Source organism: Amphiura filiformis, chromosome 1 (assembly GCF_039555335.1).
Source record: "Amphiura filiformis chromosome 1, Afil_fr2py, whole genome shotgun sequence".
NCBI lineage: Eukaryota > Metazoa > Echinodermata > Ophiuroidea > Amphilepidida > Amphiuridae > Amphiura > Amphiura filiformis.
Window position 1 is genome coordinate 68,713,804 of NC_092628.1, and position 26,909 is coordinate 68,740,712.

At 35.2% G+C, this 26,909-nt stretch overlaps 1 protein-coding gene across 1 annotated transcript; it reads left to right on the forward strand.

Moving 5' to 3' along the window:
• LOC140152036 (uncharacterized) lies at positions 1-26,736 on the forward strand. The gene is made up of 11 exons (XM_072174338.1): positions 1-241; positions 14,217-14,348; positions 17,784-18,034; positions 18,549-18,738; positions 20,116-20,329; positions 21,349-22,009; positions 22,251-22,355; positions 22,617-22,758; positions 24,947-25,045; positions 25,739-25,882; positions 26,342-26,736. Exons 2-11 carry the CDS (start codon positions 14,238-14,240, stop codon positions 26,459-26,461), a joined length of 2,037 nt encoding a protein of 678 aa, XP_072030439.1. The 5' UTR covers positions 1-241; positions 14,217-14,237; the 3' UTR covers positions 26,462-26,736.
• The last annotated feature ends 173 nt before the right edge of the window (positions 26,737-26,909 follow it).

Here is a 26,909-nt window from a genome sequence, read left to right on the forward strand (position 1 = left end):
CATATTATTGATTGTTGCAACCAGGCTTTACATGTTAGAAAAAGTTCGCTATTTATGTGTGTTGAGACAGAAATACATTCAGTCGTCAAAACCTAGTGAACCAGAAAGGAAGTGCACTTTTGACTTATGCCTACCTGTTTTATTAAAACTACACACAGACAAGTTATTATTGATACAAAGTTAGATGTGGAAAGCTACCATACATACAATCCGATTTTATTAGAAACGGTTCGTAATTGAGGTAAGTTACTCATTTTGGATGCATGTTATACTTCAGTGTCAATATTAGAGCTTATTAGTTTGTCTTGTATAATTGTTAATAATTATGATAATAGAATATGAAACAAACTTTAGGTACCAGCAGACTCCTGGGAGCAGACTGAAGTCAGAAGTAGGCCTACCTACGGATCTCCCGCTCCCTGCATGGGTCCAAGTGTTTTGTCAGAGAAAAATAGTATTGACCCGCGTGATTTTTGACTTGGCGAGTTTGCCAAAGCTGTTTAAATACAATTCTCATCAGAACCATTATACCAACGTCAAAATACGTATTAGCCCGGAACGTGTTACACACGATATTATCGGGGATAGTGTCTACCTGTTGCATGTTGTAAATATCCGGGTCTGAATTACAAAACAAATAAACTCCAAATAAGTTTTGACCCTAGTTTTGACGTAATTCACTAACCTGGGCTGGGAAAACTTTTAGGACACCTTTAATGCCTGATGTGCTGCAGTGGCGGATCAAAAAATTTATCAGGGAGACTCATTAATTAATCTGATAGGATCTACAAAAAATGTGCACTCAGTAGAAAAAGAGCTTCTAAAATGAGTTCCGAAATCTTCAAGTTAAAGGATCCTCGGGTCACTCTAGGAACCTTTTGGTTCTATGAAAAGGATGCCAAACATATAGGCCTAATGGTTCTCTAAAGAGTTCATTAATTTTCATGAACCTTTTGAGGGTTTTCCCAGGAGGACCTCACATTAGAACCCTTTTATTGGAATCTTTTTTTTCTGAGAGTGTAGGAACCAATCATTTTGATGGGTTTTGATGACACAGTATTTATTATGTCCTTGGTGATATTTCCCACCCTGTTAATTATTCCACACATAAAACAAATCACCAGCATTACAGGCACTTGCATAATATCATTGCAAAATTATGATCTTCATAATAATTATATGGCATTGTCTTTTTTAAAGACAGTTCGTTCTTGTTTTAAATGAAATTTTCGTTAATTTATTTTTGTTTCTTGTGAATCTGAATGTAAACACTTCTTGTCAGTTTGGCAAAAACAAAAGGCAAATGCAAAATAGGCAAAGTGGTATATACTGTTTATACATGTATATGTGATATTTACTTTCTAGTTTCTATTTACTTCTATTTACTTTCTAGTTTGCAAAAGTTCTTTTGTTTATTGCATTTTTAGGCCACTTCTGTTTATTTTGCAGTCAATTTTCTTCTTTTTTTGATGACTAAAAAACCAAAACCTTTTAATACATAAAACAAATGTGCTAATATAGTTTCAAAAGCCAATGGTCTCCTGAGACTGAGAGCCTTTGTTTTTTGTATAAGCTGGTTGAGTGTATGTTGCATGAATAATAAAATAATAAAGTAGATTTTTAACAACTTAAGGCAAAGGCAAAGATCCTAAAATTTATTTTTAGGCTCTTTGGATAAAGACGCTCTTTAACTATTCGTTTATAGGAAAGTGTTAAAAGACCATTGACAAACAGGGAGAACAGCAGTGATGATACCAAGCTCTGTTTAAGGGATCTGATATTAACGTTTAGCGACGTTTTCACGTATTTTTTGTGGGAGCTGAGAGTACACCAGAACTATCGAATTGCATTCTGAATACGAAGAGTGTCCTTTTGATATCAAATAATTTTGATTTTTTGTGATTTGCGATGTAATACAAATTTTATGACAAATTATTCAAATTTGATATCATTACATTTTTGATATTTAACAGTCCTCGAAGTAAACTTTATGAATCTAGTGATATGTACTTAAAGTGTATGTAGCTGGGATGAAAAGCCGACGATCAATTGAAAATTTTAACTTTTCATATTGGAGATATACATTTTTTCCCCAAAAGACCTAATTTTTTTGGATGTTTTGGGGGAAAAAATCCATATCTTTAATATGAAAGGTCAAAATTTTCAATTGATCGTCGGCTTTTCATCCCAGCTACATACACTTTAAGTACATATCATTAGATTTATAAAGTTTATTTCGAGGACTGTTAAATATCAAAAATATCCATTTTTAATCATTTGCCATAAAATGTGTATTATATCGCGAATTTCAAAAAAATCAAAATGATTTGATTTGAGAAGGACATTCTTCGTATTCAGAATGCAATTCGATATGTCTGATCTGCTCTCATGTCCCACAAACAATACTGTCCAAACGTTCATACCCCACCCTTAAGTAATTTACATTGCCAATTGTTTCCATATAGACAGAAGTCTCCATATTGACTCAGTTTCAAATCTTTTAATTGAGGATAATTAAAATTATCCTCATTAGGTTGCTTTGGGGCTTATCATGCACTTGTTCTAAACTTCTTACAAAAATCAGAATTTGGATGATTTTCTGATTGAGCAAATCCCTGATAGAAACACCACAATGCAGTAGCATCTGATAGCAAATAATTAAAAAAGCTTGTCACTCAGAAGAAAATGTGATAGGAAACTCAATGACTTTGGCTGAAATTCCAAAATAACATTATTTGATTTGAGATTAATCAAATCAATATGGATTACCGGTAATCAAAATAGCAGTAACAGAAATAAAACTATTAAAAATGAGTCAAGTTCAAAATATTCCAGAAGTATTTATTTACCTTCAGCTAATTGATAATATCAAAGGGGAATGCAAAACAAAACATGGGAAAATACCAAGTCTCTGGTACAAATGCATTATCAGGGCCCATATGTAATTATCAGTAATTTAAGATTGTAAACTATGCTGATATGTACTTTGTACCAGGAAGAGCCATCTTGATCTGGTATATGAGCATGATGTTATACAGTTTGGTAATACTTGAGGACAATTATATACAATTATTTTATGAAAACAATAGTCTACAATAATCAACTGAACATATTGAAATTGTTATTTCTTAATATTTGATAAACCCATAAACTTCCAAATCGTCACAAATACTTTTTAATCCTGGCTACATCGCTAACATACAAAAATAGCAAATACAGTACTAATTGTTGGAGATTAAAAATAATAATAAAATAATTAACCTGTTTTGTCAAACAAAACATAGCTCAATCCTATCCTTACATGCTAATATTGCTAACTGGCAATAAGTCAACTTTTAATGCTTGGAAATAAAGGCCATTTTTAGGGAGTTTTTTTCATGCTTTGACAATCAAGCTGAAAGAATCAGGTTATGGATTCTTATAACCAATTATTAAAAATTAACATAAAATATTAGAATTCTTTTTTAGCTTTAGCCTATACTCAAGCTGTTGAATGCTTGAACTTGTTCTAAGTCTGTACAAATTTGTGACTACAATAATTGTAAGAAAATGGTCAAATCTTAAGATTTGAATTTTATTGCCAGTTAGTTCTAACAAAAAATTAATGATTTAGATTTTTATTCTGAAACAGTTCTGTATTTTTCTGGAATTGGGAGTAGTATTTGTAGTAAGCAACATAGTAAGTTGGGAAGATATGGATGTCCACCTTTGACATCACAGTGATAGAAGTTACTTCCAATCTATGGTGATAAAATTGATCATTTAAATTTCAACCAAAAGGATTCTAATAAAGTTTTAGTATAAGTTTGTCAACCTTACTACCTAGATGGGGATATTCAGAGTTACTTGATGACTAATTTCTCATTGTAGTTTGTTATCCACAATTAGTTCCTTGATGATTTGATAATACTTCCTGTTTTGTGTTACTGTAATTCACTATCTGGATGCAACCCCGATTGATTTGAGACAATTTCTTGCTTTGCTTCATAGAACTGTACCAGGAGTGAGTGTAATGAGTAGGCCTATTATAAGGTACTAGGTAACTTGAACTTCAGGATGTGGAATCATATTATGCTTGACTAATTCTTTGAATGTTAACCCACCCAGGAACCTCTACCAACCAACCACACCCACCATACACAACAAGAGCTAACAAGGTGCCAGAACAGGCTTAATTTGCGGGGAAGATTTTATCACAAAACATAATTTTTCTATCAAAACAGTATTGAAAAATAATAAAAAATGCACAGTCAAAATGATGTATTGAAATGAGAAATAAGATCTTTATATTTAACCTTTTGGAATTGTTATTTCATCTCACATTCCTATAGAAGTCATTTTTATGTATTTTAATTAAATGATTATATACATGCCTGTATAAAAAAATAATGGTTTGTCTCAAAGCTCATGAGTGGTTTGAAAACAAATGCGAAATGCGATTTTTTTTTGATTTTTTTTATTCCCGACTTTTTTTCATGGTATTTGGAGAAAAAAATCTGATTTTGCCGAATTTTTCTGGAAAAACTAAAAATTTTTTTTTTTTTGAAATAAAAAAAATTCGCATTTCTTTTTTTTTCCAAATCTCACGATTTTACAAATGCGCGCGCTTGCTTTGAGACAAACCTTTTTTTTTTGTTGGCCTAATAGGGCTAGTGTGCCTAGAGATCATAAATCAAAAGAATTAATAAGAAGTTGCTTAAGGGCTGGGGTATGAGCGTTTGGACAGTATTTATTTTGGGACATTAGAGCACATCAGACATATCGATTGCATTCTGAATCTGAAGAATGTCATTCTGATATCAAATAATTTTGATTTTTGAAATTGCAATTTAATACACATTTTATGGCAAATCATTAAAATTGATATTTTTGATATTTATCAGTACTTGAAGTAAACTTTATAAATCTGATGATTTATACTTAAAGTGTATGTAGGTGGGATTGACGATCAATTGAAAATTTTGACCTTTCAGTATAGAAGATATGGATTTTTTTTTTTTTTATACCCAAAAAAAATAGGTCTTTTTGGGAAAAAAATCCATATCTTCAATATGAAAGGTACAAATTTTCAATTGACCGTCGGCTTTTCCTCCCTGCTACATACACTTTAAGAATATATCATTAGATTTATATAATTTACTTGAGGACTGTTATATATCAAAAATTTGAAAAATATCAATATTTTATAATTTGTCATAAAATTTGTATTATATTATGATTTTCAAAAATGAAAATTATTTGATATCAGAAAGACATGCTTCAGTATTCAGAATGCAATTCGACAGGTCTGAGGTGCTCTCATGTCCCACAAAAAATACTGTCGAAAAGCAATAAACGCTCATTTTAGATCCCTTAATGATGTTATAAAGTAGGATGGTTTGATTTCATCACAAGCTATCTCCACTTTGATTGAATGACATTGACTCCCCACCTGTATTCAAATCACTCTTGATACCAGAGCCAAATGTGAGCATTGGACGGCCGGCCCAATAGAAGACTGGGTGCATGGTTAACACGCTTTAAACACATTTGCAAAAATCCTCACAAAACATCTTTCAACCATGATATTTTATAGGGCAATGAGAAAAATATGGACTCTTTACTGATATCAAAATCTCCATTTTGATGGAGAAGGGGTGGGGTTGCAGGAGCTTGACCACAGTTAGGGGTGGATTTGGTCTGTTCCTGTAATCAATCTCTCAGTTCAGGGTTTTGCTCCCTCAGAATGCTGATGCTGCTTCATGTTGTTGATTTAATACCACACATTTCAACCTGGCAATAATCAAATATTTAAACTTTTTGGAGTCAACAAAACACAGTTATACATGAAATTGGCATGACAACTATAATCAAGTAAATAAAGGGAAATAAATTCTATTCATTTTCTAATTAGTCTAAGAATTTGGGCCCAGACACCTTTCTGGTTTAAACATATTACCAAATGACCAAAATATAAGAATAATGTTTACATTAATTTTTGTATTTCACTGAAGGCGAAAATTACTGGAAAAGATAGCCCGTTTTCCGTTTCAATTTCCAAAAACTTTTGAAGTTGATTATTTGATTAGCATTAGCTACGTGTAGAGTTAGTCAGACATCCAAGAAAGATATGATTATCTATGTGTGGCAATAATTAGTTTCACTTCTACTTACTTTTCATCTTTACTTTATGATTTTGTGAAAAAATGTACTTGGAGAAAATGAGACATTTGTCGCCACTGTTGATATATAGAGAGTAGACACCAGCAAACAAAGTTTAATAAATACATTTGCAACTTGAACTTGAATACATTTGCTTAAAAAGTTACCTGTTTCCAGAGTCTTGGTTTAGCAGCAACATCTAGCTTTATATTTTCTTGTTTTAAGCATAGACTGTGTTTTAAGTTACATGGCAATGATTTTGAACATGGGATGGATTGTAATGGAGCTTGAAGCATATTGTAGCTGCGCAATAGACACAATTATTATATTTGAATGAAACTATAATGGGACTTCATAAGTTGCTCATTTTGCTTGATCGTGTCACAAATGACGTAGAAATGTTTCAGAGATATACTTATCAATTTCTGGCAGGTGATTGTGAATAATATTGACTTTACTTTCTCTGGAATGTCTTAGTCTTAATGTGTAAATAACCGGGTCATTTAAAAGATTGTGAACCATTGTTTTCCATTTCAACATAATGCATTCATATTTCAACACAATATCCTACCAGACCATAACACTCATGTGGATTTTTTTTTTGCTTTACTTCTGGAATTATTTTTGTAAATCATTTTTGTTGTTGCTTTTTTTGTGTGTGTTTTTGTAAAATTATATTAAACCTCAAGTTCTCACAATTTCTCTGCAGTTAATTCAAGTATTTAACTAAAAGTATTTTCAACTTTAAATTTACTCAAGTCAAATATTTCCAACCACAGACCATAGAAAGCTAGAGTCTTTGTTCCAATACAATGGATATTATGCCTGGGTTAACTTTTTGTTTGCCTGACATGATTTAAAGTTACACTTGATTTTGGGACTTTCTGTTGCTGCAGCATATCCTTTGCGTCCATTACAATTATTTGATGTATACTATTTTATAGTATTACTAAGCATGCTAAGTGAAATTATGGTTAAGATCTGATGTATTTATATCATTTGTAATGTTTATCTCCGGGAGCCGGGTCCGGGAGCCATAGTATACACAATTATCATGACCTCAACATAATAGTCCAAATGATGATTAATTTGCCTAAAACTATATAGAAACAAAAGATATGTTTTCCTCCACAGATCAGATACATTTGTATTTAGCATGACTGGTATAACAGCATGTTAATAGTGAATATAAAATCATAAATGCCTGTAGGCAATGATGAAATCTATATGTTAATATTTAATACACTACACAAAACATTTTAATAATCTGCCTAACTTCAGCAATTTTATTTAGAGGTAATTATATACTAAAGTAATCAGTGAATGTCACACAGTGTCATCGCCCCGATATCTTCATGGCAGAAATCGCCATGGTATAGGTTGAATCCACCGCCACGCATGGCCATTTTGTATCGACCTGTTTAATAGTTTTGAGTCGCATAATGGGCAAGGACATCTGACTAAGGCTACTGACAATAGCCCTGATTAGCTCGGTGACTGACCTCGCTGTGTGTCAGATTTAGATTACCTCCATGATTGGCCTATACACTGCGCTATATAATTCGGCACATATAAATCAGAATTATTGTCAGTTTTTGACTCAAGACGCAAGCTACTCTCTCAAGACGCAAGCTAACGACTATCATATCTGTTCAAAATATATATTCAAGTGCAAGGAACCACATCTGGTTTCTTTATACAAAATCATTTACGGGAGATATTCATCATTTTCTACCCTGGTATCCAAAGATTTTCTTCTCATATCAAACTTGTGCATAGCAAATTCACGTGTATCGATCCCGGTTATTTATTTTAGTATCTCTGCTAACAAATTAATTATTAGCCAGGCGATGTCGATGTTGGTGTGTGTCAGCCTACATGTAGGCTATATAGTTTCCATATAGTAGTGTGACCACAAGAGTAAAGGAAGGATGATGGATTTCGGTACTAAGTTTGAAAATGGAAAACCAACATTCAGTTTAAAAGATTTTTGCATTGACTTTGATCCAGAAAATACACATTGTAAAATGCCTGAGAAATATGATGGAAAGCAATGCAATCTATTGTTTCTAGGGCAAAATAATATTGACAAAGTTGAGTATTATTCCTACCAGGACTTTAAAGGTTAATGTTTTAAGGGATCGGATAGCAATGTTTGCACAGTATTTATGTGGGACCTGAGAGGACATCAGACACATCAAATTACATTCTGAATATTAGCAATGTCCTGATGATATCAAATAATTTTGAATTTTGAATTCAAGATATTACAAATTTTATGGCAAATTGTTAAGAATTTATATTTTTGACTTTTTTACCGTCCTCGAAGTAAACTTTATCAATCTAATGATATGTACTTATAAAGCCTTAATGTACGATCTTTTTTCAGAATATACCTTTATTTTTTGGCATATTTGTAATACTTACACATGTTCCAACTTAAATCTATGAGCAAACTGTCAAATTCGCCCTATTTGTAGTAAAACGGGATGATTTTCTATTGGTCCAACATATTATCATAATATTTCAGATTATGATAATATGTCTGAAGATCGAATCGTAGTCTCCTCACGAATCCAATTTGTTACGCTCCTCCACATGTGGATGGAGCGTAACCAAACTGGCTGCATAGGAGACTAACTCTGAGGCTGCATTCGCCGTCCTCATCCAAAAAGTGCGAGATATTTCGGGTGATAGAGGTGAAGTTTATGATGTTGTTTCTTTGCAATTTTTCAATGTTTTTAGCATCCAAATGTATTGGGAACTTTCATAATGATTGCATATTATCATTTTGGAAGAAAAAAAGAAAAATCTAAAAGTTTAAAAAGATCGTAGGCCTACATTAAGGCTTTAAAGTGTATGTAGCTGGGAGGAAAAGCCATCCATCCAAAAATTTTGACCTTTTGTATTGTATTATATATATTTTTCCCAAAACAAGACTGGCCTAAAATTTTACAGTCTTTTGGATGGAAAAAGTATATCTTCAATACAGATAGTCAAAATTTTCAAATGATGGACAGCTTTTCTTCCCAATCCCAGCTACATACACGTTAAGTACATATCATTAGATTGATCAAGTTTACTTTGAGGACTGTTAAATATAAAAAATATCATAATTTGGCATAAAATTTGTATTATATCTTGAAAATCAAAATTATTTGATATCATCAGGATATTCCTGGTATTCAGAATACAATTTGGTGTAGGGCCTATATGATGTGCTCTCAGGTTCCACAAAAAATACTGTGCAAACATTGCTATCCGATTCCTTAAGATGAAATGTCCCACAGACAAATTATATAACAAAGGGCAAATCATACATTCTTTTTATCGGCGTTGCATTTGCCTAACTTTACCTTTACCTTAGTTCCATTGATCCCCAGGTTTGTACATGTATAGCTCACACTATTATACACCATTATCTGTGTCATGTGTTATCAAATAAGGAAGGAAGCTGAGGTGGATCACAAAGGAAACATAATAATATAGACCTTCAGACAAACACATTCAAAGCAGGACATTCAAATGATCACGAGGGAGGTTTTGAACTTGTCAATGTGGTAGATAGTAGTGGTTTGGTAGGGGTATTCTATAATACATTAATAGCTTATGGTCATTATGAATCACAAACTATAACTTAACAAAATGGAAATGTAGATGCTGAGCTAAAATGTGGTATTTATGTGGGTTTCAAACACATGAATCAACAATGAGATGTGCAGAAAACTTGAGACAAACAAGATGATTTGTAAAATGCATGAGAAAAAGCTTAAATGTAGACTGCCAGTCCATCTACTGATAGGCAAAAATGACATGTAGATACTGAAATAATCCCTCAAAAGTAAATTTGTTTGAAAAGCATTAATTTAGGCCCCTGTGTGCTACCAGGCCCTTTTACCTCAGCTAACCTCCCCTTTACAGTTAGCAGCCTGGACAACCGATTCTTTTGTTTGGCAAGGCTCACTCAGTCATTTAATGAGGCAATACAAACGATCGAATTTGGTGTTGAAATGAGCTAAATTTTTAGTTACACCTTTTCGATGTAAAATTAATTTTCTCGGCCAAATGAAAAGCAATCATTTTCATTTTTTCAGTAAATGTCAGGAAAAATTGTAGTGCTTGATACCGTATTTTTTTTCAAATTCTAGTGTTAAACTTAGGCGTGAAATTTAGTCATTTAGTGTAAGATTTTCGATTTTGATAGGCTTAAACTCTGTCCACGAGCCTTTTTTTGATTACCCTTTTAGCTTTTCAAAGTAAGATAGTTCGCTAATGAAGGATTTTTCCCAACTTTCTAACGCACTAGTTTTGTCAGAATTTGCGTTTTCATTTCACCATTTTAACTGCCGGCTGACCATTTTTCAAAATCAACGAGTGAAATCTAAGGCTAATACTAGCATTGTGTTCGATATTCCTGGGTTTAATAGGAATACCGGCATGGCTACAGTGTTGCTAGAACTTCAATATAGCAAAGAAATTCCCAGGCCTATAGCGCTCCTACTGATCATGTTTAACCAGAACACTCAAATGGGGATTTGGGCTACCAAAACGCTGGTCGGGCAATTTGCTTTCAATGGAAAATTGACCTGGATAAACAACAAAGGAAATATCGACTATTTCTACTGGTTGCTCTCGAGATAAAAGTACTGAGTTAGACATTTTCGGAGTATGAAGTGAAAAAGGGTATAATAAAAACGGAAATTCTAACAAAACTATAATATATAGACCCACACGATGTGCTTTACAGAGGTGGGAAATATCTTTCTTTAGCAAACTATATTAGTTTGAGACGCTAAAAATGAATTCGTAAAAAGCTCAAGGGCGTAACTGAAGGCCTATAAAATCAAAAATATTACACTAAAAGACACAATTTGATGCTTAATTTTAACACCAGGATTTGTAAAAAAATGTATATCCAAGCACCAAGTTTTTAACTGACATTACTGAAGAAAAAAAAATTGCTTTATATTTGACCGAGAAAATTAATTTCATAGCAAAAAGGTGTATCTCTGAATTGTGCTGATTTTAACATGTATCGATCGACTTTCAGCGCGACTAAGCATTTCTAAAGAATCGGTTGTCCAGGCTGCTAACTGTTTATAGGTCTCCCCAATAACACTTCTAATATAATCTTTTTTAGTGATGGAATGTTGTTGAATATTCATGCCCCGAGCCCTCCGTGAGCTGGGGGGACATTTAGAGTGCCAGAGAGGGCCTGTCATCTTGGCACTGAAAAAGTACTGGCTTCGCCCCCTTGTGCTTGGTATGAGTCCCCCTTGTGCTTGGTATGAGTCCTTTGATATTTTTTAAATTTTTGATATTTAACAGTTCTCGAAGTAAACTTTCTAAATCTAATGATACATACTCAAAGTGTATGTAGCTGGGATGAAAAGCCGGCGATCAATTGAAAATCGGACCTTTCATATTGAAGATATACATTTTTCCCCCAAAGACCTATTTTTTTGTGTTTTTGGGAAAAATCTTCAATACGAATTGATCATCGGCTTTTCATCCAAGCTATATACACCGTACATATCAGTAGATTTATTAAGTTAACTTTGAGGACTGGTAAATATCAAAAATATCAATTTTTAATCATTTGCCATAAAATGTGTATTATATCGTGAATTTCAAAAAAATTATTTGATATCAGAAGGACATTTTTCGTAATCAGAATACAATTCGATATTTCTGATGTGCTCTCATGTCCCACAAAAAATACTGTGCAAACGTTCATACCCCACCCCTTAAGCATACCCATGCACTCACATTGTGAGCAAATGCTTATCCATGCATGAGCATATCTGCAAGAATGGAACAAGATCATGTAAAAATTTGACAAATATCAGAACACCATTGACATATTTGAAGACAAACCAAGTTTTTGAGGGCTTTTTTAGTTCAACATTATGTGGGCTTTAATTTAGTATTTATTTGAATGTATAAATAAGCAGAAAAAATGGGTCTTTACAGACAAAACATTAAATATGGGAAAGTTTTGGGTGTGAGTGGGTGAAGTAGGCCTAATGTGCAGACATACATACCACATGATTCAGCAAATCTCACAGACATGTATTCAACTGTCAGAAACAAATATTGGATTGAGACAAATGGCATCACTCTGTAACTTTATGAATATAGCTTCTCATATATTATTATCATTTTTTATATATTTTGTTTTTGTGCAATTGTGAGCTACTCATACACATGTATGTAGGGTAGGGCCCTACAAGAACATGGCAAAATTTGCTTTTTGAGATTTTGATAATACAGTAGGCCTAGACAGATTTATACTGTCACAGCCATTAGCACCAATCCAGCTTGAAATGTGTGTGGGGGGGGGGGGGCATGCTTCAAAATACTTTTTGATTACAAGGGCTATTTGTGACATATGATTCCATGAAAAATAGCCCTCATGTATGTATTTTCCAAGGGGGCTATTTTGGGAAAATTGGGGGCGAATCACCTTTAGCCTGTGTATTTTGATCCCTGGGGGCAGTCGGTCTGAATTGTCAAAAAGTGGCTGAAAAGTTATGTCCCCTTGTCCTCAAATCACCGAAGGTTTACCTTAGTTGGGTCCTTTTAAAAACAAATTTCACTCATAAAAGAGGACTCTCAATGAAAAGAACAAAAAAAAAAGTGGGTCACAGCTGTTAGTAGTAGAGCATGCTAAAATTGAGGTATGAAGAGTCAATAATTGTTAACATAACTTTGAATAATGTTGAACATTCTGTTAAACATTCAACAAGTTGTAACTGGTTCCTGGGAACTGGTTTAACGTGTATGTGTATTTATAACAACGGAAGTACAGCCATCCTGTGAAGGAATCGCTTCAATTTTTCTCATGCAATGGTTCACCAATACCAAAAGTGCACTGCAAATAAATAAGGCATTAAACCCTGCTGTATTCATAATTATTTGATTCAACATACAATATTTGCTGCAACATGATATGTCTTCGTTATTTAATCTATTCCCATTCTATTTCCAGTCATGTTTAACCTCTCCAACAAATGATTGAGGACGTAAAATCGTTAATAATATTTCCACCAGACATCAAATATAATTGACTTTCCGTCAACAAGCATTCGTTAGAAGATAAAAATGAATTGAAATAGATTGTATAATGAATATTTGTTGAAAACTTAGAGTATATAATGGCCCTTATTTTCCAGGGACCATAATTTAAAAACAATAAGCCACCAAGGTAGACAGAAGGGAATTTCCCTTTGTACCTGGTCAGCTCAAGGTCATTAGCCTGTTTAAGCATTGACATCATTTTGTATGCGTTTCTTGGTATCAGATTCAGTTGACCACTTCTTCCTTGTTTTTATGTGTAACCAGCCTTGTGATAACCTATATCTTGGGGGACCCAGAGTGAAAGGTTTTTTCCATGTAGTTAAAATAAATATTTTTTATGGCCAGAAAGACATAACCTGTACGAGGCCTTCCTATCAAGAATTTGATGGAGCTTTCATTTTTACACTCCTGGACTTGTCTACATGTAGGAGCTCAAAAAGGACATTATCAGCATCAAAATCACAGGAACGAGAAAGAACAAGGAGCTCAATAAATAACTCTCTTCAAATAGGGTTAGGAGCAAGTCGAGGAGCTCCGGAGTGATTGAGCTCCTAAATATTAAAGGTCTGCAAGTGTATCCTACGTTGCGTACCTAGAGTGAATGATATTTTACATACAGTTTAAATGTATTATGGGGTTATCATAATGTGTATAATACATTTTATCAAGATAAATGCTATTAAAATATGTTACTTTCAGTGATAAAATGATATTTTAACTAGTAGTAATAGATAAGGTAGTTTGGTTTTCTTCAATAATCAATATTTGACATTTTAAAGAATTTCCTATCAAGAAAAGTAAATATTTTGGCTTGCCACTGGCTCATTTATTATCATAGTTCATCAGGATTCAAATTGGATCCTTTAAAAGCAATTATAATGGACATTTTATGGAAATTGCATCTTGTGCAAAAATGGCTTCTCTTGATATCTCAAGTTCCTTGTGAAAACTAGTCAACCCAAAATGAACCCTTTGCACTGTAATCTTTCTTACAGGAAGAACTCAAGTAAATCAAGATGAGTGAATCAGCGTCAGCGTTGATGCAGAAGAACAGCGAAGAAACAGTTTACAGCGGCTACCTTGTGAGAGGAGAGGAACGCAAACAAGGAACACAAGTTGCTTTCAAGGTAAGGTTCTTGCAAACCCAGCACACACAAAACGTTTTCGACATCATTCGCAAAAGGTTACCAGAAAACGTTTAAATGTCGGGTTATATAAAGGGTATATTAAGAGTATAAAACGTTTTCATAACCTTAAAAAACATTTTTTGATAATCTACTGCTCAGCAAACAAATATGTTTTACAGAAAACGTTTAAATGTCGGGTTATATAAAGGGTATAAAAACGTTTTAATAACATTCCAAAAACATTCTTGAAAACTTGATACAAAACATTCAAAACAGAATGTTATTTTGGGGTGGAAAAAATATTTTGCGAAAAATGTTTGCCCAAAATATTTTCAATAACGTTTTAAAAACGTTTTCATGACCTTTATATAACCCGACATTTAAATGTTATTAAAAGGTTTTGAAAAAACATTTTAAGAACATTTCTGTGTTTGCTGGGTTCAAATATTTTAACATAATGTTATTTAAGTATTGACACAACATTTGGCAAAAATGTTTGCAAAAACAGTTTACAATAACATTTTTTGAAAACATTTAAAAATATTGTTGTAGTGTGTTTTCATACAAAACGTTATAAAACGTTATCATGACCTTTATATAACCCGACATTTTAATGTTTTTAAAACGTTTTTACCTAAATCAAAAGCCAAAATATAACTTATTTAAAATGTTTTTAAAACGTTTTTGTGTTTGCTGGGAAGCCTACTCAATTGATGCATGATCAGGCTTTTTTTCCCAAAATTTGGACCTTTTTGGACTGGGGTGGATTTGGACATTTTTGGACAAAAAGGCATAAAAAAGCTCTATTTTTATGGGACTTTTGGGTCAAAAAAGGGGACTTTTTGGGCCTTTGGCATTTTTTTTTTTTTTTTTTGGGGGTGCATCGCACCCCTGGCTACGGGCCTGTGCATGATACATGTACACAGGCTCGTAGTCAGAATTTTTCAGGTCGGGTGACGTGAATGACTTCCAAAATGTGCAGCTTTTTTGGAACAAAATCTGCTTGAATCTAAAATTTGGACTTAAATCACCAAAAATGGACCTCACTTGGGTCCTTTTAAAAATGAATTTCACTCACAAAAATGGAGCCTCAATGTGAAATTTTCTTCAAAATTAGGACATTTTCGGCACACTTTGACATGACATGTTCACAAAAAGGTTAGATCGGGGTGCTGTAGTCACACTCCTTGGCTCACTGCTCCGTCGGTATAAAGATAAACAGGGATGGGCCGCTTTTTTGCAAGAAATCCCAAAACATGGGTCCCGATTTGCAAGGTACCTCGCCAAGAAGCAAACAATTGGTTGCACAAGAGTGCACACCAGTAAATAGCTCCCATTGACTTTCTGTACAAACAGGGCCCAGGAAAACGTCATTTTCTTGACTCCAGAGCGACTCAGTTCTTCAAAACTTACCTTTTCTGCAAGTCAAAGGTCAGATGAAGTCATCTATTGTAGAAATTATATACGGAGTCCAGCATTTTTTTCCAGAAAAAAGCCGACTAGATCACCCTATAGCCCATACAGCGTACGCCACCTTACAAATAGCTTGGTGTTTCTGAAATGTAACACATTTTGAAAGTTTAGCCAAATTGTAATAAAAAGTCAGATCCTGCTCATTTTTTTTTTTTTTTCTATTTCCCAGGCCTAAATGAGGATTAAATATGAATCAGGGCCTAATAGTTGGGTTTTAAGCCTTTTCTGATGGATTTAATTTAGTCGTATTGCACGAATCCTCGTTTTAAACACTGATTTTTTTTTCTCTGGGTGTAGGAGACTTGTATTTACTGGTGTGCACTCTAAAGAATTTTTATGTTTTTATGTTTATTTAGTAAATCATAAATTTGGACATTGGTAAACTTAATTAGACTGGTTTCTTTCAGTTTGAAGGGGTTTTTACTAGGCAAATCAGCTAATTGACATGGTACTATTTTTAGAATATTTTGCTATCTACTGCTGATAGCAATGACAAAAATTCTAATTTCATAATTTCCCATTTTAATCTCTCTAAATAAGAGCAAGCAAACATGAAGATAAGCAAATTGCAAAAGCAAATGAGGAGAAAATACATGGACAGTGGTGTAGCATCATAGGGGTGGGGTGGGGGGGGGTTTGCAGGGGTGTGTGGGGGGGGGGTGAAAGGGCATAATGTCCCCTGTCAATCGATTTAAAATTTTGAAAATCCCTGAGGAAAATTGCAGAAAAGGTGCTTGGATGCCCCTAGGGCCTGGTGATGCTCCCTTCCCTCCCTCCATCCCCCCATAGTGGTCTGTGCCACCCCCCCCACCCCCAGGATATCTCATGCTACACCACTGTACATGGCTAGGAACTATATAACATAAGCCCTGGGAGTAGAGCCTGGGTACGATGAAAATTAGCTTGCCTAAAACATGTTAAAATGGTCAGTGTAATTTTTAAGCTTACCAACATTCTGTCCAATGCAGGTTCCATTCAGCCAATCACAGCCTTCTAAATGCATGCTCGAACCATGGTGGGAATGCTTTTCTTAAGCTTTTGCAGTTCTATATGATAGAGAATGACAGCAGTGCCAAATTTGGAAGTCTCGCGATGCACAGTGATGCATGATCATGCATCGTCTTACAATGCTATGTTAGTGATCTGACTGATCCGAGTATGCATTTCCACTGATTTAGGCCTTATTTGTACGCAAATCTTACCTTTATACTCCTTCAATAGTCAAAAATCTGCAGGTAGTTTGCTAAACAAGCTAGAAACCACTTAATTGATATGCTATACAGTCATTTGTGGCTTCGCTTTGAAGGATTTTATCGATAACAATTTAAAACTCGAAGGAAAACAATGTGACCGAGGTCAAAAGGTCAAAATTGTACAGAGTGCACACCAGTAAATAGCTCCCATTGACTTTCTGTACAAACAGGGCCCAGGAAAACGTCATTTTCTTGACTCCAGAGCGACTCAGTTCTTCAAAACTTACCTTTTCTGCAAGTCAAAGGTCAGATGAAGTCATCTATTGTAGAAATTATATACGGAGTCCAGCATTTTTTCCAGAAAAAAGCCGACTAGATCACCCTATAGCCCATACAGCGTGCACGCCACCTTACAAATAGCTTGGTGTTTCTGAAATGTAACACATTTTGAAAGTTTAGCCAAATTGTAATAAAAAGTCAGATCCTGCTCATTTTTCACAGACAATCTATTTCCCAGGCCTAAATGAGGATTAAATATGAATCAGGGCCTAATAGTTGGGTTTTAAGCCTTTTCTGATGGATTTAATTTAGTCGTATTGCACGAATCCTCGTTTTAAACACTGATTTTTTTCTCCCAGGGTGTAGGAGACTTGTATTTACTGGTGTGCACTCACAATTGAATTGTTAAAATGGTCCACTTTTGTTGACAGAATTCATTCTTTTATTTTATTTTATATAACATTAAGATTTTCTTGTTGTTTCTTTTCAGGATAGGAAGAGGTATTATGTTTTGAGATGTCTTGGGTATAAACTCCTCACAATGACTGCTTATAAAGATGAAAAAGACTTTAGAAACTTGGGGAAAAAACACAAAGTTGCAAATGAGAACAGATTCATGGAAAGTTACAATTCAAGGATCAAAGTTCATAAGTTACAAATGGAAGTGAGGAAACACAAAACTGCTGACATACTGTGTATTGTGCAGGATAAGCGCCCCCTATATTTGGAAACATCGAGTAGGTAAGTGTTCTCTCCACATACATTACCCCTCCCCCCATCTACAAAGAGGTATAGGCCTCCGGGATAGGCCTATGATGAGTCAACAGCAAAACATGTATATACTGATTTCTGGGACTGATTTTTAATAATCAAAATCTCTCTTGGGTCACACCTCACAGGCAATATAATATCAATGTCTACCAATGATCAGTTATAACAGTCTTGCATGTACATTACAGCCCTTTTTAAGCGGGTGCGCACCCCCCGGGTATCAAAAAGAAGAAGATTTCTGTATACGGGCCTGTTGTAGATACATTTTAGGCCAATGAGACAGTGGAAGACCACAGTTTTTTAGTGTGTCCACAATTTTTGGGAACAAGTCCATATTTGACCAAGAATGGCAATTAACCACACATTGTGGCAATTCCATGAATTTGATAAACGAGAAAAAAATTAATAAAAATATTACCTATCTAAAATGCTCTTAACATAAACAAATAAATGGATATAAATCAATCATTCTTATTTCTTTCAGATCTGACTTGGAGTCTTGGTATTCTGCTTTCAACTCTATCCTCGTGCAACTTGGATGGAAAGAACCCAGCTCATCAGATGACCACCGACCATTTAGTTATCCACAGACCTTAGAGAGATCATCAACAGACCAGGTGAATGGTGATCGCTATTCAACTCCATCTGCTATTGAGAATGCTTTTGAAGAGGAGGTAAACATAATATGTCCAAACCATGAGAAAACTTACTCCTTTGGTAGGGATGTTAGATTGATAGGGTAACATTAAGTCAAAAATGGCAAAAGATGGAGAACCCACTCACCCATTTGGCATTGTCATACTAGGGGAAAATTTCAAAGGAAGGCAAAATTGTTATCAAGGTGTATTTTGGTGCAGTATTTTGAATCAAAGGAGATACCAACATGTCACCCTATTCTCCTGGCAGGTTGATATGCTGTGACCTGAAAATAGGCATGACTGGGGTCCTAAATGGACTTTTTCGGCAGGAAACTCTCCCTAATCTTAGCTAATGGTCACTGCAGTCACAGATCTCATGTTTCTTCCTCAAATTTTGCTTGAATTTATGTTGATAATAAAATATTTCTATTTTGAATTTAGTTGAAGTTCGCCTCATAATTATACATAATAATATAGGTCTAATTTTAAACTTACATTCTGGTATTACAATAACTACTAATACCATTTTGATCATCATTTCCACAATTAATACACCTATAATCCAGTGGGCTTGCGACAACAGTACGTGCTCCAGTTTGTTGTGCGCATTGACTCAAAGAACTGGCATGTTTACATGTGTGATCATCAAAGGCAGTACATTTGTACACTACTTGCGAATTAACTGCAACAAAATGTTGACCTCACTCTCAAGGAAGCCAAATGGACTATAGACTTTACTGTTTTATCACATTTGTATATGAAAAGGCATTAGTTCATTTGTTCGTTCATTCATTCATTCATTCATTCATTCATTCATTCATTCATCATAATCAACAAAAATGCAGTTCTTCTACTACTGATACATACACAAAACATACATGTTATATGTTAAAATTATAATCTAAGTATTGCAAAGATTAGTGTTTTTCGTTGTATTTTGTTTGTTGTTTGCTTACTTGTTTGTTTGCATATTTTTTTGCTTGTAGCTTCTTTATACATATGCCATGAATTACAACTTAAAACATGTTAAATAAGAATGGGTATATGCCAATAGCCAGGCCCGTAGCCAGAGGGGTGCGGTGGGGGTGATGCACCCCCAAAAATCTGCAAATGTTCTTTGTCTGTAACAAAATAGCCAATTTGGGCCAAAATTATCAAAAATTTTGATAAATATACCACCAATCATGAACTTTCGGTTAAATGTGTTAAAAATATGATCCAAAAATCAATTACAGAGGGGATAAATGTCTACTTTTGCTAGAAAGAAAATTTCTCTTGAAAAGGTCTGCATTTGGAAAATCCGCACCCACACAAAAAATTCTGGTTACAAGCCTGCTATTGAAATTATATACTTGTGTTTTATATTTTCCAGTTAGTTGACCATTGTATTTAAATGTGTTGCTTCTATTTTAGCCTCTACGTTCACCATCTCGAAAATCAGCAGATGTGAGCAAGAGGATATCAAACATCTCCCATGATCTTCCTGCAACACCACCCAGATCACCAAGTGTCATTAATAGACACAGCTGCAGAAGTATTAGATCAATACCTATTGAACACAATCAGGACGAGACCCATTCACATGATTCATCCTTCTGCTGTCAAAGACATCATGTACTAGGAACAGGTTAGTACAGACATACATGTAGAGGTACAACAAAATGTAGTGCCCTTGTGTATGTTGGGGGGTGACAGGGGCAGATCCAGGAATTTTTGATAGAGGGTGCGACTTTTGAAAAACGAAGAAAAAATGGTGTTAAGGGGGTTACCCCCTCGAAAAGTCAACGGTTTTGGCCCATTGTTTGCTGTTCATGGCCGAATTTGTTCATCTTTTAAAATTTCTTTTAACCGGCGCCCTTTGCTAGGCAAAAAATAGAGGGGGCGCGCGCCGGCCGCGCCCCCCCCTAAATCCGCCCCTGGGTGAGGAGTGAATGTAGGGATATAGAAAGTGATTTCTCTATTTCTTTTATCACCCACATAATCATAGGTTCTACCTGCAAAGTGTGTGCTATGTGTGAAAAAGCATGCTTAAATTATTGCGTATGCGTTGCAAAAGCCTCCTGGAGCATTACTAGAAAAGTGCGAGAAACAAAAAAAATGCACATTTTGCGTGTGTGGTTGTAAGGAGAACCTGGTTTTGGTAGCAAGATGGCGGATCCATGCGAAGGGAGAATAGTCATTCCTATACTTTGTTCAGATTATAATTGACAGATTCTCTTTTTGTTACTACGCACATCAATAAAGTCCCCACAAATTTGCATAAGCACGACCTATTGCAATTAGCAATAGGTTCTGTTCCCAACTGCGGCATGCCATTCCATTCTATATTAATATACAATGTTATGAGTCTTATTTTTTCCACCAATTATAAGGTGAACAAAATAAAGCAGCGGAGCTCCCCACTTTCTGCATCCCTGGGGTCCTAAACTGTGTCCACATTTGGAGGCGAACACCCGTATATGGTGTGTATCCTTTGTGTATTTGAAAAGAGAAGCTAGTGGACTATAATAGTCATAGGGCCATCTCCATTAACTTCTTATAAACCATGAGCTCCTTTGTGAAAATTGGATTCCATTCATCAGTATCATAATATTTTTAGTAAATTGCTCAGTATTTAATGTTCTATATGTATTTTCACTCACACAGATGCTGTTTCATACATAAATCTCCATCCAATTAAAGATGTTGATAGATGGGAAAAGGATGTTGCTATTCGCCGTGAAAGACTTGTAAATGTTAAAGACTTTTACTCTGAATATGTTGGTCCCCCACCCCCATTGGATTACATCAAGCATCATCGTGTCAGTGCTGAAAGGCGGAGATCGCGATCAACCTCAGATGTTCCAAAAGACGTCAGAGATATGCAGCACCGTTTGTTGGCTCCTCCGGATTCAAGCAGTTCAGATGAAGACCTTAAAGCCCCAGAATTGCCAAACCGTAAACCAACACCAAAGCGCCGCATTGGTAAAGACTACCGACCACCTGATTTGGAATTTCATGTTGCTCCACCACCACTTCCAGGACATGAATCACATTACCAACATCCAAAATCATCTCCAGTCCAGTCTCCTTTAATTAAACAGATGACAGAAGGTCATCCATGCTCACCACCAACACCCAGGCGACACAAATTGTCAGAACCAAATGCACCTTATTATGTCAATACTGCAGAAGCTAGAACACACCCATGCAGCCCACATACACCAAGACAGAGTCCAAGAAGACCAAAGAATACATCTATGGTTGATTTAAGCAGCAGACCACTACCTATTCCCAATGATTTAGACAGACCATCTTCATTTGTGGCGTAAGTATGATAAAAAATAAATACAAAACCTGAATTGTATTATTTTAGTTCATTGTTTGGAAAAACATTTCTGTGTTTTTAAGTATTCCAACCAATTAGAACTGAGAAAGAGAATACAGTATTCATAATATGTATAATGATGTTATCTTGTAAAGGTTGCGCTTTGTTAGTTTAAGTGGTAATCTGGGATTGAGAAGCTCTTCAATCAATTCACCTTGTTTCTTCTTGATTTGATTTTCAGGAATTTACATTGGGAACAAAGTTTATATGATGGCATTCCTATCACTGTGCCCAAGGAAGACTTGGAGGACACATTAGCATTGGTCAAAATTGCTGACTATGTTTGGTAAGTTCTCAACTATTACCATGATTAGAGGGGAAAATGTACCTTTTTATTGCTTGGTAACCATGGCAACAAGTTCGGCTATGAAATTATATAGGACCACAAAGCTCTGTTGTAAAAATATTAATGTTAACATGTAGCACACTCCACACAGACTTATAACGGATGTTACAACTGTAAATCATTATTGTAAGAATGATCATATGTTTTTGTGAAAGACTGTTAAAATGATCCTCTTCATGCTGTGTATCTTTTCGTTTTTAGGATTGCTGGTAAGAAACGTGGTTGCTCGGAGACCATATCGAGTAGATTCAATGTAGGGGATCAACTTAGACAGATCAATGACCAGATTGTGGTTGATGTCACCATAGCACATGCATTATTCAAGACAACGGCAAAACAAGAGGTAACCACTAAACTTGAGTTAGATAAGGGGCGAGGATGAAGCTCAGGAGAGTCTCTAATTATTATTTTGCTAGGTTCTTATATGTTCACTTAATGTGCATCCTTGCGCGGTGGTATAAATGAGAATATGATCATATTCTAAAAACACATCCAAGATAAATTGGAGATTTTCCTTTGCGATACAAAATGGGTAGTACCAACCAAGGTAATTCAGAATCAATGTGGATCTAAGAAGAGCTAGCCCATTTGCTTGCAAGAAGGGATCATTTGAATTTGCATTTTTTATTTAAAACTTACTCTCTTGAATTGGCCGATTGAAATATGTCAATCTTTTAACGATTGATGATAGGAATCAATCTAAATAGATTGAAAAATAGATTGAAATATTTTCTTGTTTTCACTCTAAATCTCATTGTAGACTGATTTCGCTATTTAATCAAGTATTACTCTTAATGTACTGTTGGTCAAATGACATGTGTTGCATATGATTGGAACAGGGGCGGCGCCAGGGTATTTTGATAGGGGGGGCAAACATTTTGTGAAACTTGTTATGCTTGGCGCGACAAGCGCTGCTCGTCACGCGCTTATGCGACGAGGGGGTGTCTGAGGGGGATGTGCCCCCTGAGAATTTGGAAAATTTTCAAAATGAAAGCACAAATTAAGCCATTTGATGCAACATTTTCACCCTTTTGGGGGTTATTTATTTATTTTCCAACCGCATATTTTTATCGATTTCATTCACTGGCCCGACTTTTGGCCCGCTGGTTTTAGACATGGTACTCAATTACGTAGTAAATCCAACACCTTTTGGCAACAGAATAAGTTCATGGTACAAATGTACAAGGCGCGTGAAAATTTGCGATATTGAAGATTATACTGGTGAAATATGGTGCACGGAAAAGTTAAATAAAGTCGCTTAAAAGGTCCACTTTATGCGAAGCGTTATGAGCGAAAAAAAAAGCAAGTTTTTATGCTTTTTCAGTCAGAAAAGGCCAAAATATGCCCACTCATGAGCGAAGCGATTGAAAAAAATGTGGGTTCTTTATGCTTTCTTGGTCAAAATTTTAGGGAAAAGTCCAAAACAGGTCCACCTTTTCAAAATCAGCCCTAATGAATCCTGGCTACTCCCCTGGGCGTATTAAGAAGCCAATTGCTTTGGTGCATAATTTTTACACTATCTCAGAGAGGCGTTCTAGTATAGGTTTTGGATACACAATGTGATGAAAGCCCGTAAAAATGTGTGATATCGGACTGAAAGTAAACTTATTTATAATGATTAGGCCTAATTGCTGGCACTGATGACACACGACTTCCGTGTGTCGCGTCAGGACAGTGATGTAGCCAGGATTTTTCCAAAATATTTGGGAGAAAAGGCAAGAGAGACCATGTAACTTTTATGGGGAACATTTGCGAAAATGGGCCCAAAATATAAAAACCAACAACTTTAAAACCGCGTGAGGTCAGCATTCCAAGGGCAAGGTGTCCGAAGGGGAGTTTATGGCCAGGAAAGGAATGGCTCCTTTTCTTCTTCTCCTCCTCCCTTTCTCTCCCTCCCTTTTCTCTCTCCTTCTTTTCTTTCTCTTTTTCCTTCCTTTTACCTCTTTTTTGGAAATCATAGGGGGGGCAATTGCCCCCCTGCCCCCCCTGTGGCGCCGCCCCTGGATTGGAATGAGATTTCAAACTGTTATAGAGCGAACATTTTCAATCTTTTTTTGCAACTGGAAAGGACTTGTCCCTAACTTGGTACAGCAAAAGATTGAAAAACAATAAAAATCCTTTCTACTGAAAATTCAATCGAAAAAGATTTGCCCCTAACTTTAATCGCTAAAAGATTGTAAAAGATTGAGAATCACTCCTTTTGATTGAAAAAAAGTTTGAAAAATTCAAATCACCCAACTGAATATACAGTCAAAATGATTTGTCCATAATTCGGAACGGCGAGATTGAAAATTCAATCTTTTTGATTGAATATTCAATCGGGCAATTTAAGAGAGTATGCTGCAAAATTTTCTTTGCAAAACTGGGCCACAAGTTCTCAGAGCAGGTATTTCAGTGAATTTGTATGCTCATGAATTCCTTTCATGCCGAACCAAATCAAATACCAGCTAGACCTTGTTTGCAGTGCTGTATACAGGTGTAAATTGACTGGGGTATAGGAACTTATTGGTTTTTCCATACTGTTCTTTCAGGTAATATTAATGGTGAAACGTCTCCCATACGCCAAGATATTCAAAGTGCAGAGAACGTCCACAGATGTTGCATGGGGATTGAAAGTAGAAGGAAATAAGGTAAGTTAAGTCAGGATGTTCAATGGAACTCTGATGAAAGCTCAGAAGAGAGACAGTGTCAAGTGTGAAAAAATAAAAGTGTTTCTATTGTTAAAACATTCGAATCTGGGCTTGGTAACATATTACAAAATTGATAAGTTTTCTAACACACACATACATACCTTGGACACTAACCTAACCCACATACATACTTGTAAAGATTTTCAGCCAGGGCTTGGACCCCCAGCTTGGACCTATCTTAATATAAAGAGCTTTATTCATCTCAAACTCTGCATCCATACCATGGATCCACTTGAATGTTTTCAATCCAACAACACCTGAACCTATACATCAAATAAGACATGGCCTTTATGCTTTTTTACATTTGCAGTATGTTGGGAGGGACATCCATGGTTGCTAACAGTACTGTTATGTTAAGTGTATTCTGTGATTGCAGGTGTTTACCAATATATAGTTGTATACACAGTTACACACACACCTCACAACCAGCCCTCAAATTAACCCACGGCACCAACGGCATACTGCCGTGAGTCACAACACCCCCCACCCACCCTCACACACATGTGAAATAACTTTCTCTTGATCGCACAATTGCAACATTATGGTGATTTCACAGGTTAATTTGTGAAAACATTGGTACTCCTGTTTTAGGCAACACCATTAATTGTTGTCTGTTCCTCTCTTTTGTTTTAGGTGTTAGATGTTCCAAAGACAGGACCCGCAGCTGATGCAGGAATCAGTGCACGTCCTGAGGGCGCTCTCAGTAAAAGATTGTGTTCATGGATTGTTACACACATCAACCAGACTCCAGTATCATTGTCATGTTCCAGAGATGAGGTATGCCACTTACTTTCCACATCAGACTTATATCACGGGAGAGGGGTAGGGATATTGAAGGCTGAAGGGACTTGCTGTGAAAAGAGATTCTGTAAAATATTGCTGGTCAAAGCATGGTCAAACCTTTTACAAGAATTAATCAAGGAACCTTATGTTAATTTGATGACAAACTTGAATACTCATGACAATCTAAGGTTTTAAATTTGGGTTTCCCAATATCTGGAATCTGTAAGGGGGGGGCAAAGATTTGCTGGCAGGTCAAAAGGGAAGCCAAATATATTTTGGCACTTTGAAAGTAGTGCCCAAGTGATTTTGGCAGACAATTTTGATAATTCACCAGTCCTAATTAACCATTTCTTACAGCAATTCAATATTGTTTTACTGATGTGAAATTGTGTGTAATAACTTTCCAATAAATGTTTATGGTATATTGTTTTCTTTGTATTTCCTTGTATACAGGTAAAGAACAGATTAGATAACAGTGATTTGGAGATGTCAATAGTATTACAACCGGAAGATTTTATCTCAAAACTCAAATCAGAACTTCAGGATGTCAAATTCTCTATTGATTACATATGAATTATTGCCAGTGGATTTATTACACTGACTTCATGATCATCAAACTACCAATCATAAGACAAACCCTGCATTCAAGAGATCAATCAAACAACTGAAATCATCCCTCTGATTTAGGCTAAATTAAAAACAATGTTTTGTCATGTAACACATCGCAGATAGCTTTTAAAAACAATTAAAAACCATTTTTGATCTTATATTGAACACCTTGGACTTTTATTTATGATTATCTGAACAGTATCAAGCTCCATTATATTGGTGTCGAAAACCCACATTTAAATATATTTATCAAAAAAATTTAATTTGTACTATTTTCATTTTATATCCGACATCATTAGTAAGGTGTTATTTTATAGCAAAAACAAAGCAGTTCTTTATCTCTTTAACTTGGCTAAGATATCTAAATTTTCATTGCTTATAACTAATTTGTATTGTGTGTTGATGTGATTAG